The 19444-nt window shown below is 43.8% G+C and overlaps 1 protein-coding gene across 3 annotated transcripts in view; it reads left to right on the forward strand.

The window, feature by feature from the left end:
- Window positions 1-19444, forward strand: part of FGD5 (FYVE, RhoGEF and PH domain containing 5) — a 149686-nt gene that overhangs the window by 85969 nt on the left and 44273 nt on the right. For all 3 annotated transcript variants that reach the window (XM_090022683.1, XM_090022685.1, XM_090022684.1), the window contains exons 6-7: window positions 10343-10494; window positions 12811-12967. In XM_090022683.1, coding sequence (XP_089878809.1) covers window positions 10343-10494; window positions 12811-12967 — 309 coding nt within the window. The remainder of the gene's footprint in view (window positions 1-10342; window positions 10495-12810; window positions 12968-19444) is intronic.

Consider the following 19444-nt stretch of genomic DNA (forward strand, 5'->3'; position numbering starts at 1 on the left):
GCCCTGCTGGCCACACCACCATGTTAGATGGGAGGGTAGCTGTGGAAATCTGCTCCAGTTTAGGCTATTGTTATGATCAGTTTGTGTGCAGACTTTGGACAAACTTCATGCCCTCTAAATTACATTCCCCCTAGCTCTTTCCAAGGGCTGAAATGATTTCTCCCAATATTTGTCTTGTTTGTTGAAAGAATATCCTTTGGAGGCAAGGAAAACTGTATGTATAGGAACATGAGGCGATTTCTTGAATATGCAGATCTTTATCAACTGTAAAGCCCGTAAGTCTGAGAACAAGGCAGGAGTTTTGTTAGAACTGGGGAAAGCTCTCTGTGTATAGAAATGATTTCTGCAGCTGAAATTTTAGTTTCTCCACCTGGGAACAGAGTCGTGAAAAACAGCTGCAGTTTTCCATTCATGTATCCGGTCAGCTCATTCCCACCCCGCCCCCCTTTTTTCTGTTAAGTTCCTTCAATTTCCCTTCTCTATTGGAAAGCTCACAGATCTCACCCAGAAACAGAATAGTCCTGGAGACTTATAGGAAAGCACTAGGCATAGTTGTATTGTGGACTAGTTCTTCAAGATCATTTTTACATACCTCACTTAAGCCTGGTCTGCATAACAGAGTTTAGCCCCCAAGAGAGCTCATTCCACTGGAAAAACTGAGTGTCCCTACCCTCAATGCTCCCTGGCAGAGAGACATGGCCCTTTCTTTCTGCCAGCACAGCTATGTCACCAGTGCACCTGCAAGAGGATGCCTGCTGTTATCCGGCAGAAGGTGGCTGAAAGCATTCCTGCACCTTCTGCTGGCTCCTGCCATCCCATTTGCCTTCTAGGCTGCAACTCACGCCCTGGTGGCCCAGCTGCTACAGTGGAGTTGCATGGGACCACCTGAAGGTGCTCCAGCCCATTCAGCCTAATGTCCAAGGTCCTGTAGGTAGGAGAAAATGCACAGCTGCAGATTCTGCTCAGCTGCTCCAGACTGCACCTTTCCAACCCTGCACGCTATTGTACAGGGAACCCTTATGAAGCTTCTCCCACATCTAGCAAGACTGAAAAGGAATTGGAATAGTACAAACTCTTGACCCATCTATCTACATAGTTAAACCTGCATTACCAAACCCCATTGTAATATTGTTGCTGGTTAGCACCTTCCCCATTTCTTTATTTTGGTGCTGTACTGTCTTTCTCTCTCTCTCTCTCTCTCTGCACCCAGTTACATGGCTGAGATACAGGGATCATAACTGCCATTATGATGGAGCAGCATCTCATACGCAATGAGCTCTACCAGAAGAATTAATAACACAATTATAATGATGATGTATTAAGTGATTGCTTAGCATTCCCTGCGTGATACTGGCAGTCACATTGCAAGATTTCTTATTTGAAGCAGTCTTTAGTCCAGCATCTCTCTTTCATCTTTTCTTCCCTTCAAACTCCCTGACTTTCTTTCTAATGTAACATAATCTATTCTATCTGTGCATGAGACAAACAGGCAGGTATCCAGGATTCAACCAGAATTGCTTTACCTTGCATTATTTTCCAGTAGCAGTGAGAGCTTGGGATAGCACAAAACCCCACTAATACCTCAACGGAAAGAATTTATAAGCATCTCAAGTAGCTTTTCCTGCTGGCTTCATCCCTTGTCTGAGGTTGTTGCTTAGTGCAGTAGAGATAACAATTTTGTTCTATTTGACTGCAGTCACAGAAGGTTAAATGCTATAGCCCAACAGGAGCTAAATAGTAGAAACCTGAGGGGGGAAAAAAAACACCACAAAATGGTTGAGATGTAACTAGCTTGCATACTGGTCTTTGAGTATTCGTCACTAGCATACTAGTGGGGAATGCTGCATTTGATGGCTTGCATCCTGCACCAAAGCAAACTTAGCCCAGTGTCGTAGGAATCTCCTCTCATCTAATGTAGGCTTGATGTGCAAATTTGTTAAATGAACAAAGTTTGGGGCATTTTTATAAGTGAATCTTTAATGATGATCTGTTAGACAAGATGAAATCCAGGGGATCACAATTATATCAAAAGTCACGGCTCCTAAAACTACTACTCAAGTGAATTCCACGTTTCTCACATGCAGCATGTCCTAGAATAAGACATGTTCCTTGTTTTTGAAAAGAAGAGTGAAAAAAAATATATCTTCCCTTGTAATAAGCAACTGACTAGTAGCAGCTGAGCATAGTCATTGCTCTGCTCTCTGTCGATCACATGAAGACTTTACTTTTGCTTTTGCTGGGAAGCAGCAGGACAGCTCTTGTCATATGTAATACATACTCTGATTTCCAGCAGCTGGGTTTTGGGAAAGAAAAAAAAAAAAAGGGTGTGTATTGTATGTGAAACAATATGGTAATTATTAGTGCTCTTTTGTATACCTATAGCACCTTTTAATCAGCTGTGTATATATGTACAAATAAACATGAGGAGTTGGATTGTTTCCTCTTCTTGAGTAGTTCATTATTCTATGAATACTCTTGAAAAAGTCAATGAGATTCTCATAGAGTAACATAAGTATAAGTAAAGTAGGTCCAAAATATATGTAGCCTAAATTTTCAGCAGATATTAAGGCTCAGAGATTGTGTGTGTGCATTTCCTAGGAAATTATTTCCTGAGAATTGCCAATGTAAGCACCATTGAAAAAAGCCATTAATTCTTTTTGCTTTTCTGATAGCTTCTCTTTGCTTCATTTTCCTCTTCTTTAAAAGCTAACTAATTTAGTTATTTCTAAGACTTCTGTCAGGGTAGTATCAGAGTGATGCTGGAGGTAATAATACTTTATTCACAAGAGTACTGAGAAATTCAGTTCATGAATAACGTTGAAGTTCTCTGAGATCCTCAGGTGGAAAGTGTTATATGTGCACACCACAAGTACGTATGTATGTATGCACCAAAAATTAAAGGCAAAAGATTTGCCTCAGGGAAGCAAATTTTAATGCCTGACTGCTGTAAGTGAAGGTGTACCACCTACCCAGCTTGTCATTTGCTTTTACATACATATGCAAGCAGTAGGGCAGTTTTTACAATGTACATGCAGGTCCAGTTGCCCACATAGCTGAAGACAAGATTGAGTTCTTGCTGGAATCAGCCATCAGGAGCGCAGCCTGGAAGTGAGTGGCTTTAGTTCATGCCTCTTTTAAGGAAGTTTGACCCAGCAGGAAATTATCAGATTCAGTGGCTGGTACCTTATGTGGTTGGCTGTGATTTTCAGATGATGAATTTGGAGACCTTCAGGTGCCATGATTGATTAGAGTTATTGAGACTGCAAAAGCACTTTACCTTTGATTAATGGCTTTCCAGGCACTTAGCACTTTCAGCAATGGCATAATTTTTTTCTGAAATGCGTGTTTATAGAGATCACTATTACGCTTCATTTTTTGGTATTAATCATTAGGAGACTGGCTCCCCCGACAATTACTATTAAATAATTACTCTGATAATTAATGATAATCACGTAGGAAGTTAATGATTAATTAAATTCATTGAGCCGGAAGTGGGAAGGTGGTTATTCTTTTGTTCCTCTGTGGCATAAAATGGACAGATATAGTTCTATAGATGGTTCTTTAGATTGGCTAACCAACCTCTAACATTATAATCAGTTACTTAAACAGATCTGAGATATGTAAATCACAGAGAGTATCCTTTTCCAGGCAAAATGGACAAGAAGAACCCTTAGAATTATTTCCCTTTTCCAACCTGGGTACTCACAGTGACTGAAAAACTTTTAAAGGTTAGCAGATTCATTCAATTAGCAGAACCCAGAAAGGCACTAAATTGGACCTGGAATGGAATGCAATAGCTGTGATAGAAGTATCAATGCTGTAATCATATAGCTAGGGCACAGATTTGATAATTAGATCTGGCCAGTTTTTTGAAGTTTTGATGAAAAAAAAAAATCACATGAGGAAACACCTACAAAGTTGATGGAGAATCCCTGAGCTGAATTTACTTAGGGCTGACGAAGCTTCTGACGGCTGTTGGGGGAAGTTTGCAAAATGAGTTTTGTTCCTGTGACATGTGAATTGCTGTGTATGCTACAAGTGGCATTAATTGGCTGTTGCCACACAGAAACCAAGGAATGAATAGACTGTAGAAAATACACTTCTCTCTTCCCCATAGAATTCTATGTTCAGGGTGAAAGAAGCTTGCTCCTTCGCTGAATATTGTGTACCAGTTCTCCAGCAAGAATAGTTCAGATTTCCATAGTGTTAATCCCGTTCCTTTCATCAGCATTCAGATCACAACTATAATCTCTTCAGCTGTTTGGAAGGAATGCAGCACTCTAAATCCATGCAACTACACTGATTAACAGGAGTTAAAGATCTGGCCCATCGAGTTATTGGATGTAACCTATGTTAAAACTGAGTGGGTCATCTTCAGAGTTTGTGGGCATTTATAAATGGAGATTACCAGGCTTTGTGGAAGGTCTTCCCTTCATGCGCATCTCTAATATGTAAACTTTCCAGACCACTTGGATGGATACAAATGGAGCCAACAGGTTTTCAGGCGGTATCTCAGCAATTCTCATTAATACCAGGGGCACAGCCAAGCTATGAAAGCAAAGGAGGAAAGGGATTGCAGACAGATACATAATTAAATAAATATTATGATGACTTTTCTTTTTTGGCCATAAAAGTTTGCAGTCCAGACTTTGACTTTTGGGGAGTGGGATTCCCAGGTAGTGAAAGAATCTCAGCCTACCCAGTGCTGCTTCAGAACTGGAGAAAAGATGCATGACATCTTTTAATGAGATATACGACCCTAGCATTTTCTTTTTATTGAGCCCTTGCTTCCTTTCAGGGAGTATTTGGCCACACCACATACAGTGGGGCAGAAGGCCAGGAAACAGTCTATGAGTGGAAAAATCTTGCTGCCATGTCTATTAACTCACTCAGCAGAATCACCTTCTCATGGATTGTTAAAACAGCTGCAGTTTTCTTCCTGATGAATGGGCTTAATGGGCAAGCACAGAGTGTTTTTAATGTGTCTTTTTAAAAGATCCCTGAAATGTTGTTTTTAATAATAACTCACTGTTTGCACAGTAGCGTGTGAAAAAAAGATACACATGGCATAGATTTGCTCACACCATTAGGATATTGTATGCGTCTGCCTCTGACTGAAAAGCAAACCACAGCTTGTTTGAATGTACTGAAATGGTGCATGCTGACAACTTTTGGTCATTTGGTTAAAGCAGCGGGCTGGTAGAAAGCAGACCTGGGTTCCATCATGAGCACTACCATGCCTTGCTGTATAATCTCGTGTGCCGCATGATACCAGTGAGGTTCCAGTTAACTGATGAATCGTTTTGTCTTTACAGTTTCACTGAAGCCTTCGCTGAAATTATATTCTCGTACTTTCAACGGCTCTTCCTATTCATCCTATGTATTGCTGTCAGGATGCAATGAAATAGAGCCTTTATATCAGGTGGTGGATTCTCCACAATTTTAAAATAAGTTAGGATGTTATTCTAAAAGATGTGCTGTAGTTCAATTAGGAATTAATTTAGGTCCTATGGCCTGTATTAATACAGTAGATTAATGTAGTGACCACAGTTGCCTCTCTGGCTTTATAATCCATGAATCTAGGTGCCACTAAATACCACTTTTAAAGAAGACATTTGAAAACTGATAAAGGTTTGGCTGACTTATTACAAAAATGGTAGAAGATCTGTGGGCAACACAACATTGCTACACTACATTGCAACATCACTACATAAGAATTAAACGTTGATGTCGGGACCCGGACTTGTCAGACAGCATGGCTGTGTTGGGAAGCGTGCTCCAGTAGAGCCTCGTGAAGAAACTCCCAGTATTGAAATCCCAGTATGCTCTTTTCATGCATTCCCGTCAGTACCGATCATGTATACACAGTGAGGGACTTTAAGTCTTCACACCATTTGTCTTCCTGTTTTGTACCTTTTTGGTGCACCAAATGCCCTTTCATCATATTCCTGGAGGATATGCCTTTTTGAATGGAAGGATAGTTTAGTTCCAATGGCTCGTTTAATCTGAGGCTTCTCTTAGATTACAACCAAGGTTCCCAATGTGGACCATCATAGCTTTTGTGATATGGATGCTTTTTAAAAGTCACCACTAAGGGGGTTGTAGCATGGTGTGCAAATAGCCACATCGCAAAAGCCAGCACTGCTGAAAGACTCAGCAGATGAGTACAGTGAACTGTGGAGATTGAACTTTGTTTTGTCCCTAAAAGTGATTGATGTGGGCCAAGTTTAATACACATTCATGGGGAAGTGTGCAAGAAGGAAGATCTAATTGTGCCTGAATTGAACCTGTTCTGTGAAGACAGGGTTTCTATTACCAGGCCTGCTGGTCTGATGCTTCACAACTCTTGCCCCAGCTCTCCCAGCAGGATTCCTAGGGATGCTAGGTACATATTTAAACCAGTAAACAATCCCCATCCTGACAGCATCTGGTTTGCTAGTGTGTCTTTGAGACTTCCACAGTACAAAATTTCTGCAGACAAAAACGATGCTGGAGTCAGGGCAGGAGGAGAGGTTTATGGGTGGAGAACCATAATGAAAGAAGCAGGATCGCCTGTGGTCAAACAGTTTTTTTCAGTGTCTGTCTATGTGACTTACCAGGCTGTATCCCCATGCTGGCTTCACATGTGTGCAAGGGGCTGGTTAGCTATGACAACAGCTAATGCAGCAGCCCCCTCACTTTACAGCCACACACACACACACACACACACACACACACACACACACACACACACAAGCAAAGGAAGGTCAAATAAGGACAGATAATCTCTTTATGAAACAGGAAGCTCTGCAACCTCCCCACCTGCAGCTGCTACTCTGTGAAGAGTCATCAAAAGTTTTCAGACCCCACAGTTAACATAGGTCTTTCAAGCTGGCTTTTCAATTATTTTTTTCCATCTCTCTCTCTCTCCCTCTGCAATAAAAACTCCAGACACTTGCTTGTTGATTGGGATGCAAAGGAAAGATTGGAAAAGGCTCCGAATGACTTTAAGTGATTCCGTATGGCTGTCCAGCTCCTGCACTCATCCCCAGCTGGAGTGTGCTGCCAGTTTCTCCATTGCTCATTTATTTTCACAGAAAATGTGCAGTCCAGCTATTTTGCCTGTCAAGACCAGATTGGCAAAAGCAGGAAATTCTGCTGCAACAGTCCTACCTGGTCCAGACCAAGGAAGACCCAGCTGCCTGGCTCAGACTTATCTCTGAATATATCCATTTTAGGGAAATCAAGAACACCAGCTGTATCTATAAACAGTTCCTCAGGATACTCTTAGGCTATTCAGAAATACTAGGCTGGTATTTCTAGACTAGGCACTCTCTCGATAGTATCAGCAGCAACACTCAAGAGTGATGTGCTGGAGTATTGTTTCGCAGTCGTGCCCCTTGCCTGGCCATTTAGAATTTTCTCAGACTTTGAACTCCTTCAGGTCATAGTTTCCTACCTACCAGCAGGAGCACAGAGGATCTGGAAGTGATAAATCAAAGTAGCTTCTCAAGGTAGCTTTGTTTTCTAGTCAACCCTGAGCAGAAAAAAAATGCTATTTATCCATTATTGTCCTTATATCCACTGAATTTAGTAGATGAATTTGATGCAACAAGGACATCTTACATATAATACTTTGCCTAACAGGCGACTCACAGAATCACTTTCCTTTTCCTGAAAAGGCAACAGGACTGAGCACTACTAAGCAACACAACACTACATTAGACAGAAGAAGCGTGTGTTTGAGACTTCAAAGTTGTGGCTGTAGAGTAGAATTGAAGTAAAGAAAAACAGGAGGAAAAACCACTAGAGCTTTTTAATGGTCTTATGAGAAAATTAGACACTTCACACAGCCTTACCCCAAATTCAACCCTCGTGTAATTGTATAGACTCCAATATCATTACAGTAGTGATGCTCTTGGACCATTGCATTTATTTTGATTTCTATAACTTGGCTGCCAGAATTTCATAAAACAAACACCATTTAGGTGGTTTAACCCATGGCTTTAGCAGTTTGGGTAATTCATCTCCTGCCTTGCGTCTCATACACTCTCAAAAGATGCACTCCCTGGCTACCCCCAAAGCATTACCTCGACATATTTACAGTTAGAGTCTTTGGGAAAACAAAAGAGATGAGCAGAAGTCAACAAGCATCCATATCAAAGGAAGAGAAGAAACAACATTAGGGAATTTGATTTATAATCCCAATTACTCTGTCCGGCTTGGCAGTTCTCCCTGAAAACTCTGTGGTAAGACGTTTCAGAGTGATCATGCGTTCGGAGCCCACTTAAACCAGGGGTGGGCAAAATACAGCCTGCAGGCTGGATCCAGCCCACTGAGGGATTCTGTCTGGCCTGTAATAGGTCCTTCAGTCCTGCCTGGTCCAGGCGTGGGGGGTAGCCCGGACCGTGGCATGTGCACCCGGTCCTGCTGCTCCCAAGCGTGCACAGGCAGTGCAGCAGCTAAATATGGTGCCTCACTCTGCCCAACTGCTGCCGCCAGTCTCTGCTGCTGCTGCCAGACCCAGCCCCACTGCCCAGTAACCTCAGCCCATTCTCCCTGCACTGACCACCGGGGCATGGGACAGAGCAGGCAGGCGGGTAGGGTCTCCTTGGGAACCGAATCAGGACTCCGGTAAGCAGGGTGCACTCGGCTGGGTGGATGAGATGGGGCCACGGGCAAGCAGGGAGCAGTGTTCAGGAGTGAGACAGGCAGCTGGGACTGGGACTGGGGCTGGGGCTGAGATGGCGAGGCAATGACAGTGGAGGGCCAGGGGGCAGCCATGTCTCTGCCCGTGGAACCAGCAGTGGGTGCAGGGTGAACGGACCCATGGTCAGATAGGATCAATTGCCCCCGTCTTTCCCCATCCTGCCCCTCGTGCTGCACCAGGCTGGGTCAGCACCCCCCACCCCTTACCTGCAACAGCTCACCAAAACTCCTTAAGTGGCCCTGCAGCCCAAATAATTGCCCACCCCTGACTTAAATTTGGGTTCCCATATGTCATGTGAGTTATATTTTCATTATATTTCCATCAGTGTAACATATGGACTTCACTGCTTTTCATGAAAAATAAAAGATACCAGTCTCACTGATTTCTTTCATCTAATTCATTCTGTTGTATTTAGTGTCATGATGGCATTTCAGGAATGTACACATTTTGTAGCCTGATGTTGGTAGCAATTACCATTAAGTCAAGGCTAATTATGATGAGTGATATGTCATAATGAGACTATAGGAACAGGTACTAAGACTATTATATTGTGCTGTCTTTGTTTTCTAAATAGACTCTGAATGTCTGGTGTTTTGGTGTCTGGAGTTCAAAAGATGGCTCTAACTGATCCTATACCATGAGTTGCAAGAATAAGTTTTCTAGCCCTAGTCTTTGACTATCTTCCCATCTGAGACCTGCTGTAAATTCCTCTAATAGTATCAGTTGGATGGGTAATTTTTCACTTAGTCCTAAACTGCTGGATAATTTGCTGCGCACTGTTAAATATCTGCATATTCCACACTGGAGGTGCCTGCTTTTCACTACTAGGGAAAATTATTCCTGTGGACATATAATTAATAAAACATATTGGGATGAAAGGCACTTTCCAAATATATTGTAATAGAACTCAGTTGCATTGAATTCTGTATTGGAAATGCCTGTTTTTGAAGCTGAATTTATATTACCCCCTCCTTACTCTTCCTTCTATAAGTATGGAACTGGATTCAGTGATACCAGTTCTTGATATCTTATCAGAACCCACAAGATATTTCAGGTTTTCCATAAAGGCCCAGCAGCTGGATTCATGGAGTGATGTGAAAATCAGGGCTTTTGTTTTTCTTTTTAATTTTAAGTCTGGGAAATGCATGAAAATGCATTAGTACTCTCAAAAAGTACTCTCAAAAAGTACCAAGTACTCTCAAAAAGTTCATAAACCAGAAAGTAAATGCAAAGAAACTCAAATTATTATTTTATTTTATTTTATTTTATTGGGCTTTTTTTAAGAAGTACCAAGTACTCTCAAAAAGTTCATAAACCAGAAAGTAAATGCAAAGAAACTCAAATTATTATTTTATTTTATTTTATTTTATTGGGCTTTTTTTAAGAAGACAACTAAACATTTTTTAGTATCTCCTGGGATTGGCAGTTCTATGCCCTTTAACCTGAAGGTAACAGTAACTGTGAAACAAGTGGATGGAAGAAAATGTATCCTGTGCTCTACTCCCCTTTCAGTCATGACATCCATATTTGTGGTGCATCCTGTGCTCCCTAGAAGGTTTCTTGGCTCTTTATAAATGAATTTTTGGAATTTCAAGATTGATTATAAAAACTAAAGATTCTCTCTTGCCTTGGACTCTGTATGTCTCTTCACAGGATTTCTATGAGGCAGTCTTGAAAGTGCTTGGGGATGAGGATGAAAGTGAGGAGAAGGAAGCGAAGCTGAAGCAAGGCTTGAGTGAGCTCCCTGAAATCTATATGCTGCACCAGGAGATCCTGGGGGAGCTGGAAGAGAGAGTCCTCAACTGGTAAGTGATTGCCTGGCTTGATGGCTTCAGCTCATCCTCAGAAGTTTGAAAACACTTTGCTTCTCCTTGTCTGTGTAGTACTTTCAGGAAGGTTAAGAGTCCATCAGAAGAAGATGTCTACGCAAACTGAATGGCCCATTGAACTTGTATGTTTAAGGCACACCACTTTCTATAGCCAGCATCACATCCAGTACTCTTTGACTCCCCAGCCCATGTGATCAAGTACTCATTTATAGTTGGAAGTGGCCTTTGCCATAAACCCAAGGCAGGGTTTAAACTCATACCAACAGAGGTATAGCAAGATGCCTTAACTACTCAGCCACCACACTTCTGGAAGGAGAACAAGCTAAGCCTCTTTAACAAGTATGCTGTATGAGGAGCGCTAAGCTTGCAGAGATACGGTAGGTTTGGGAAAAATATTTTATTCTCATATCTGAAATGTTCACATACTGCTTTTGTATCCCCCACTCCAAATACAAGCATCTCAAAGTTTCCAAGCAGCTGTACAGTAACAAACCATTGTGTACATCCCAGAACTTCCAAGTAACCTCCTTGATAGATGTGTGTAACTCCCGGCTCACGTGCACTGTCATTTCCAATCTGTTTCTATCGTGCCTAGCACCCTGGGACTCAAAGTGATCAAGATCTCTAAATGATTGTCAAAAAGCGGAAGAGTATGGGTGAAAAGTGAGCCACAGACTCAGCCGCCACACAAATGGAAAAGGGGGGAGGGAGACAATCCTCCAAAACACTCACAAAAAAAAGAAAGAAAGGTTTTTCCCCAGTTTTAGATGCCATGAAAACTGAATTAACTTAAGATACAGAGATTCCCAGAGCAGCTTTCTAACAATATAGTTTTCAGCTAAAGGGAAAGGGAGCCCCTGACACAATGAGGATAAGACTTTGCCTTGGCTGAATTTCCAAGGTTAAAACAGAAGCTTCCAAGGCTGCTAAGGACCTTTGCCTAAACTGGGGCTTCCCTAAATGGACTAAATCTGTCCACAGTAGAACCAAGCTCTACCTAGGTCTTCAGAGATGGAGTATATTTTCTAAGCTGGTCAGGCCTCTGCCAGCCTCAAACTGGTGTCTCAAATAACTGAGAGAAATCTCTGCCTAATCCATGCTAACACCCGAGCCCCCATGTGTGTCCCAAAGAGCCAGAGCAGACTTCTACTAAGCCCCAAATCCCAGGCTATTCTGACTCATTCAAAGCTGGGGCAAGTTATATAGCTCCCTAGCCCCACCCCCACTATATTCCAGCCAATCAGCAGTCGTTCTCATTTATGGCTCACTTTACTTCAGCTTTTCGCAACAGGATGCCTACCGTAGTTATCCTGCATTCACAGCACGGCAGCCCTGATCAGCCTTACAATTACAAATCAGAGCACATAACGAACAGAGGCATTGTGTGTTGGTTTCTGTTTGCCAAAGGATCATTAGAAATGACAGTGAATTGTTAGAGCTATTCTGGAAGTGAAGATACTAGATAACAAATCACAAGCTGCCTGTTCCCAGTCTTCCTAGCTTGCAATGATGCTACCGGGGTACAAAATGCACGGTCAGTGAAAATGGGCATTGACTTTAGCTCCGAGTACTACAAGCCCCACAGCCCCATAGCCAACTCCGGCTCTAGCTGTTACTCCCCAGGCTATATTCTCATTGCTGTATTCTCTTACCAGACTGAAACTCCCAAAGCAACTCTCTTGGCCCATTACCACAATCCCTTGCCTGGACATGCCTATGGACTTTACTCAGAGGCAATTCTGCAATGCGCAGCAGTGTCTTTGCAGCCTTGGGTATGGACTGGCTCACTTCCTGCTAGGGATTTCTCTTTGGTAATAGTTAAATGCTGCACTATTGGGTGCTGAGTAGACAGGAGTGGAATGGCAGTCCTGAGATGGCAGGGGTCAGGGTGGGAAAGGAGCTGTACGCGAAAAGGATATGAGGATGTAGCTTTTCTCCCACTAATGCCAGAACCCAAAACAAAGATCCTCATTCCCTCTGAAAGAACTGGAAAATTTGCTTAGAGAAATGTGAGCCATCTCCCCCAAGGAAGATATTCTGCCAAAATGAAGGTTTTTCTGCAATAGGTGCACTTATAGTGAAGGGACAAGCATCAGAGAAGGACCATTCTTTAGCGGCTCAAGCTGATGGCCAGCACTTCAGTGCAGTTCCTCATTTCCTGCCAGTTAAACCCAGGCTGTAGCTGAGCGCTTGCAATGTCATTCCCTGTTATGGGGCTGATGAATAGAATTTGTGTAACCAGTGGGGCTTTTTTGTTATTTATTTCTTGTTCTTCTCTTTATGTGGCTTCAGGGAGGAACACCAGAAGGTGGCTGACATTTTTCTCTCCAGAGAATCAAGGTTCAACCACCACACAGCATACATTATGCAGTTTGATCGGAATTTGGCTTTGCTGGATGAAACCTGCCTTAAATCTTCCCAGCTGGCTAGTGTCATCCAGAAGTTTGAGGTAAGGTCTCTTTTGGTCCTTTCCTCACATTAATTTATGGTTGCACTGCATTGCTTTCTCAAAGATATTCCTGTCTGCAACTCCACCAGCATCCAGGGTATAGGGGAAGAATCTAAGTGATAGGTCTTAAAACACACTCTGGAGGTGCACCTAGAGGGACATATCTCTGTGTGTATATGGGCATACACATATGAATATATTTCCAGGGGTGCATATGTATGCCAGTATGTTTGTACACACACACAACCACAGGTGTGTATAAGAGTGTGTTTGCTCATGCATGTGTTTGTCCATACAGACATGAGTATCTTTGACTCCCATATGTAGTTTCATAGTTGGTAGGGTTGGAAGGGACCTGAGCAGATCATCAAGTCTGACCCCCTGCCATGGCAGGAGAGTACTGGGGTCAAACGACCACAGCTTGGTGGCTGTCTAGCCTCCTTTTAAAGACCCCCAGGGTCTTGCCGTTGTGCTGACAAGTAGGGGGTTCCCCAGCCTGTAGGTCTGCTGCTGGTTCTTCCTCCCCAGGTGCATCACCTTGCACTTGTCAGTATTGAATCCCATCTTATTCTCATCTGCCCACCCCTGTAACCTGTCCAGATCCAATTGCAGTCCATCCCTTCTTTCTAGCGTGCCCACTTTTCCCCACAACTTAGTGTCATCAGCGAATTTGAACAAGGTGCTTTTCACCCTCTTGTCCAAGTCGCTGATGAAGATGTTGAACAGTGCGGGCCCGAGGACCGAGCCCTGGGGGACCCCACTGCCCACATCCCTCCAGGTCGAAAATGACCTATCCACCACCACACTCCGGGTGCAGCCCTCCAGCCAGTTGGCGACCCATTTGACTGTGTCGGTGTCAACACCACAATCTCCTAATTTTTTAACAAGAATGGGGTGAGAGACAGTGTTGAAGGCCTTCCTAAAGTCCAGAAAGACTACATCCACCACGACTCCTGGGTCCAAGGATTTTGTGACCTGGTCATAGAAGGCCACCAGGTTGGTCTGACAGGACCTGCCTCAAATGAACCCATGTTGGTTGTCCCTAAGCATACATTCCCCTGCTGGCCCCTTGCAGATGTGCACCTGGATAATTTTCTCAAAAAGCTTCCCCAGGACCGAGGTAAGACTAACAGGCCTATAATTTCCTGGGTCCTCCTTCCTCCCTTTTTTGAAAATGGGGGCCACATTGGCCCTTTTCCAGTCCTCTGGCACCTCGGCAGAGCACCATGAGTGCTCATAAAGCCATGCCAGGGGTCCTGCAATGACCTCTGCTAATTCCCTCAGCACTCTGGGGTGGAGATCATCAGGACCTGCTGATTTGAACACATCCAGTCCCTCCACAAGTTCCCTGACTAGGTCCTCACTGACCCTGGGCCTGGGTGCACCTCCCCTGGGACCATCAGGAATCCTGGTGGGGGGGATGACCTGGTCCCTGCTTAGAAAAATGGAGGCAAAGAAATTGTTAAATAGGATAGCTTTGTCGTCTGGTGAAACCACCAGATTTCCTAGCCTGTCTTGCAGAGGCCCCACATTACCCGGAACCTTCTTTTTGCCCCTGTGTATTTAAAAAAGCACTTCTTATCGTCCTTGATCTGGGAAGCTAGTCCCAGCTCCATCTCCACCTTGGCCTTCCTGACTGCCCCCCTACAGTCCCGAGCAATGGAGGTATACTCCTCCCTGGTGATGGCCCCTCCTTTCCATTGGGTGTGCGCCTCCATTTTAGCTTTAAGACATTCCTGGATGCTTTTGGTGAGCCATGGGGGCTTTTGAGCACTCTTGCCCCCTTTGATCCGTGTTGGGATTGTCACCCTTTGGGCTTGGAGGATTGTCTCCTTCAGGAATGACCACTCTTCCTGGACTCCCAACTCCCCTCCCCTCCAGGACTCAGTGCCTCCCTAACTAGTTTCCTTACCTCAGTGAAATCTGCCCTCCTGAAGTCCAGGGCTGCTGCCTTGCTGCAGGCCTTTGCCACCCTGCACTGGATGGTGAATCCCAGCAGGCAATGATTGCTGTCACGCAGGTGGTCGAGCACCCTCAGCCCCCTCACCAGGTCATCGCTTGTGGCCAGGACCAGGTCCAACAAGGCATTTCCCCTGGTGAGACTGTGCACCTCCTGGGTTAGGTGGAGGTCCTGCAACATGGCTAGGAACTTACATGAGCAGTCAGACCTGGCTGACTGCTCTTCCCAGCAGATGTCCGGATAGTTCAGGTCACCCATGATGACCACGTTCTTTGACTTAACTGCCTCCATGAGCTGGCCTTAGAATTCCTGGTCAAGCTCTTCCCCCTGTTTGGGTGGTCTGTAGTAGACCCCCACCGTGAAGTCCCTTTCCCCCTGACCCCCTTGTATTCTAACCCAGAGCACTTCAGTGTGCCCCTCCTCTGACCCAGTGCTGTTTGTTGAGGATGTGTATTGCTCTTTGATGTAGAGTGCCACGCCCCCACCTTTCCTCCCTGTCCTGTCCCTCCTGTACAGCCTGTAGCCTTTGATGTTCACCGCTCAGTCGTGCGTTAGATCTCACCACGTTTCGGTGAGCCCCGCTATATCTGTATTTGTGTTTGCTAGCAGGAGGGTAAGTTCCTCCTACTTGTTCCCCATACTACAAGCATTAGTGTATAGGCATTTAAGGCCTCTTGAAGGTGTATGCACTGCCCCCCTAATCCCAGGGGCCCCTATCCGGGCCCCTGTCTCTTACCTGGGTATTTCTTATGCTTGTCGTCAGTCTTGGATGGGCTGTTCTTGTGGGCAACACTTGGTTTGATGCTCCAAGGCTCCCTCCGACCTCATCCTCCCCTTCCCCCAATGAGCCTAGTTTAAAGCCAGCCAGAGGAGATCAACCAACCTGAAAGACAACACATGCTTACCTCTGGGGGAGAGGTGAAGCCCATCCCACCCGAGCATGCAGGTTTATATTGGAGGGATCATTCTAATCCTTCGTTTTCTCCCTTTGTTAATTAACAAAGCCCTTTGACTACAGAGATATGGTAATTCCCCCCATTATAATCTCTTCCTTTTGTTTCTGTCTGTCTGTCTCTCCATCTCTTTCTTCCTTTCCCACCACATTCGCTTTTCTTCCCATTAAAACTGCACTCCTAATGTTTTGAAAAACCTCTTACAGTTCCTTCTGCTGCTTCCACCCGCTCTCTGCGTCTCCTACTTTTCTGTTGGAGACCATGTGCTTAAGGGGAGCATAGTGACAAGGAAGCAATAGGAGCAGAAACGCCTTCACAGAAGGGCACTTTGGGAATCAGTTATTTTAGGTTCTACTCCCAGCTCTCTCACCAATGCACTGTGGGGTTATGGGCAAGTCCTTTACCCGTTCATAGAAAACAAGTGTGTTTCTCAGTTGTATTAGCTCATTGAGTTCAACATGATTGAAAAACCCTATTTGACTATGAAGCTGAACCCATGACAATTGGCAACTTTTAAAAGTAGCTCCAACATGACAAGCTTATGTGTCTTCACCTCTGCCTTGATGGAGCTTTCAGTTTTGTTAAGCTAAACTGATTGATCCAACATGATGGCAAGCCAAACCCTTCTTTGCTCATCAATAAGGGCCACTGTATTTCATTTTCTCACTTTTAAAAGGGGAATAACAGTGTTTACTTGGTTGACAGGGAGGCTGTGAGGATAAATGAGTTAGTGTACTTTAAAGGTTATTTAGAATGTCAGCTCCGTGGGGTATGGATCATGTTTTTCTGTGCAAGGTGTCTGAAATATTAATAATAATAATAATAATTCATTTCAAGAGCATTTGCTAACAGGTACCTCATGGCAACTGCTGTTATCTCCTGTCATAAGAATAGGGAAAGTTTGGCATTTCTCACTCCACCGTGCTGACCCTTGGCAAATGCATCTTTTTCATGACAGCCACCATGCTCCCCATCACTTTCAACCAATCCTCATTATTATGTGGGGGTCAAACCCTGTTTCCAGTGAAGCCAAGTGGGGCTGCTCATATGAATAAGGAAGACAAATTTGATCTACACATTGAATAGCAACCTCCATAGTACAGTATATGTATCGCCAGCGGTCATACATCACAGGACCTTGGTTATCCCATTCCAAGAAGTGTGAACATCTCAATTTGACTGTCCTTCCATGTCATCACTCCAGAGTGTGGGGTCCCCCACCCCATCCAGAGAGGCTTCTAATCCAAACAACACCAGGAATTATTCAATGCCTACCTGGATTGGGCTCTTACTCTTATCTACAATGCCTAGAGCATAAACCCATTCCATTTTTCTTGTCAAATTACCTTTGGTGTTTTTCAAATGAACTGCACTCTTCTTTCCCATCTCCTTCCATTCTCCTGGAGGCAGGGTCAGACCCATCTCAGATAAGCAACCGAGAGCATAGTATAAAGAAATAAAGGCTCTGGCATTCACACTTTTCTTTAGGGTGTTGCTTTGCAGTTCAGCTACAATCAGATGTAATGGGATTTTGATTTGAGTCATAAATCTAAGCTCAGGAGCCCACTGTGTTTTTACTTTCGCTGGGCTCCTACTCACAAACAACTGTGTAACAAGAGGAGTAAATAAACATAAAATTAATTGTGCATCTAAGAAAAGAAAGGGAAAAAGGGATTTTTTTCCCCCTCAGTTTTGAAGCTGGTGCAGCTGTTGGCAGTTTTCAGAGCTTTAGATTCCAGAAACCTTCTTTGCAAAAAAACCCCAAACAGGCCTGTACCTAGGTAATGAGGTCTGAGAGTGCAATTACATCCGATTTCTTTACCTCCAGTCAAGTCAGCCTGAATTATCCCTACCCATGGAATGGTCCGTTGGTGCCAGATGGTTTTTATGAACATTTGGGTTTGCCTTAGATTTGAATCCAACCAGTATTTCTTGGTCAAAAGCAAAGCGACATCTATTTCTCAGTTCTGAATATCTCCTCAGCTCTCTCTGTCTGTATTTTCCCAGAGCATCCATGGTTCTTTTCAGAGTTTGCATTGTTTCAGTGAATGATGTGCCCCGTCCACACACACACTTGCTGATGAATGGAAGGATTCTTAAAGTACAAGTAAAACCCATACATTAAAAGGTGCAGTGACTGGCTAGCAAGCAACCTATATGCTGAACCTTTCCCATGTCCCCCCTTGCTAAACAGAAGGGTTGACCCTTCGTCATTTTTCATCTGTACAGTTCCACATATCTATAACTTACTGGTGTGGAGTGACAGTGTCATCTTATGACCCAGGCACAGCACTATGTGGCAGGAAGCCAGAGGCCTACTGCTGTTCCTTCCACTGGCTCAGCTTGTAGCCTTGGGCACAGGCTGTATTAACATAGTTATGTATCTCATTCTGAGGATGACAATATTTAACCCATCATAGAGGTATTGCAAGGCTTAATAAGTGACTGTATAGATGGTATTTTGGACATTTAGAACATGAAAAATGTCATGTCCAAAGCCAAATATAGTAATAACCTGCAATGGCTGATAATGGACTCTCTTCTGTACAACTTCCATGATTAGCGTATATTCCTGTTAAGTGTTACTTTCTCCCTCTTCCCTATATTTCTTTACAAGCCATTGGATTATTACTAGAGATATACAAACTTATGCGAAGAAACTTAAAGCCATACAAAACGGCTAGATTTGAATTCAGACAGGGAAAGGAAAACAGCCGAGTTTTGCCCCATTTCTCTCAGATGCTGCAACCCCAAATTTCCTGATGCTTCTAGATGGGCAGGATTTTTCTACACTGTGTTGTGGTTTCATTTTGGCTTTGCAACAAAAAACAACACTGGGTGCATCTACACGTTGCTGTATGGTGACGTTGCTACGGCACCATGCCTTAGTATTTTCTTTTGGAAGTACTAAAGCATCGTGCAGTATGGGTGGTTACAGCGCTGTACACACAGTGCACAGGTAAATTCACTATACCCAGGGAGCGCACAGTTACAGTGACGTGGGTGGCAATGACGTGTAGACACGTGATTACTGTTGCTGTAGCATGCCATACAGTGTCACGTAGCGCATCATTACATCGCCATAGAGCAACATGTAGATACACCCACATAGTAGTCACGTGACAGGTCTAAGTTTGATCGAACCTTCATAAACCCATACACAACAAAGACAGTTTGAAGGGAAATGCAAAGAAAAGAAATTTACTCATTTCTGACGTGTTAAATCAGATCCTTGTGTCCCCTCATTTTGCTATAACAGCTGGCCAAAATCTTCAGGGAACTAGCTATTCCTAAGCCAGTCTCACTGGGGTGTTTTGATTTGGATCAAAATATAACCTTCTTATTCAAAAATCTGGCATGGGAGCTCAGCAAGCTTCATAGAGATCTGGTTGCTTTGGATGTCATCCTAAATATTTTCATTGGTGATATCTCTCATTCTCTCCCTCTCAGTCTGAACTGTTTTGTGGTGCTACATGTAAATAATATTCTTAAATGACACAGTGCCTTTTGTGGGTCTTTAGAGCAATAAAGAATTAATTGGATTCAAAGATCAGCTGGGTGGGC

This window comes from Crocodylus siamensis, chromosome 11 (genome assembly GCF_052110815.1).
Source record: "Crocodylus siamensis isolate JL-2025a chromosome 11, ASM5211081v1, whole genome shotgun sequence".
Lineage (NCBI taxonomy): Eukaryota > Metazoa > Chordata > Crocodylia > Crocodylidae > Crocodylus > Crocodylus siamensis.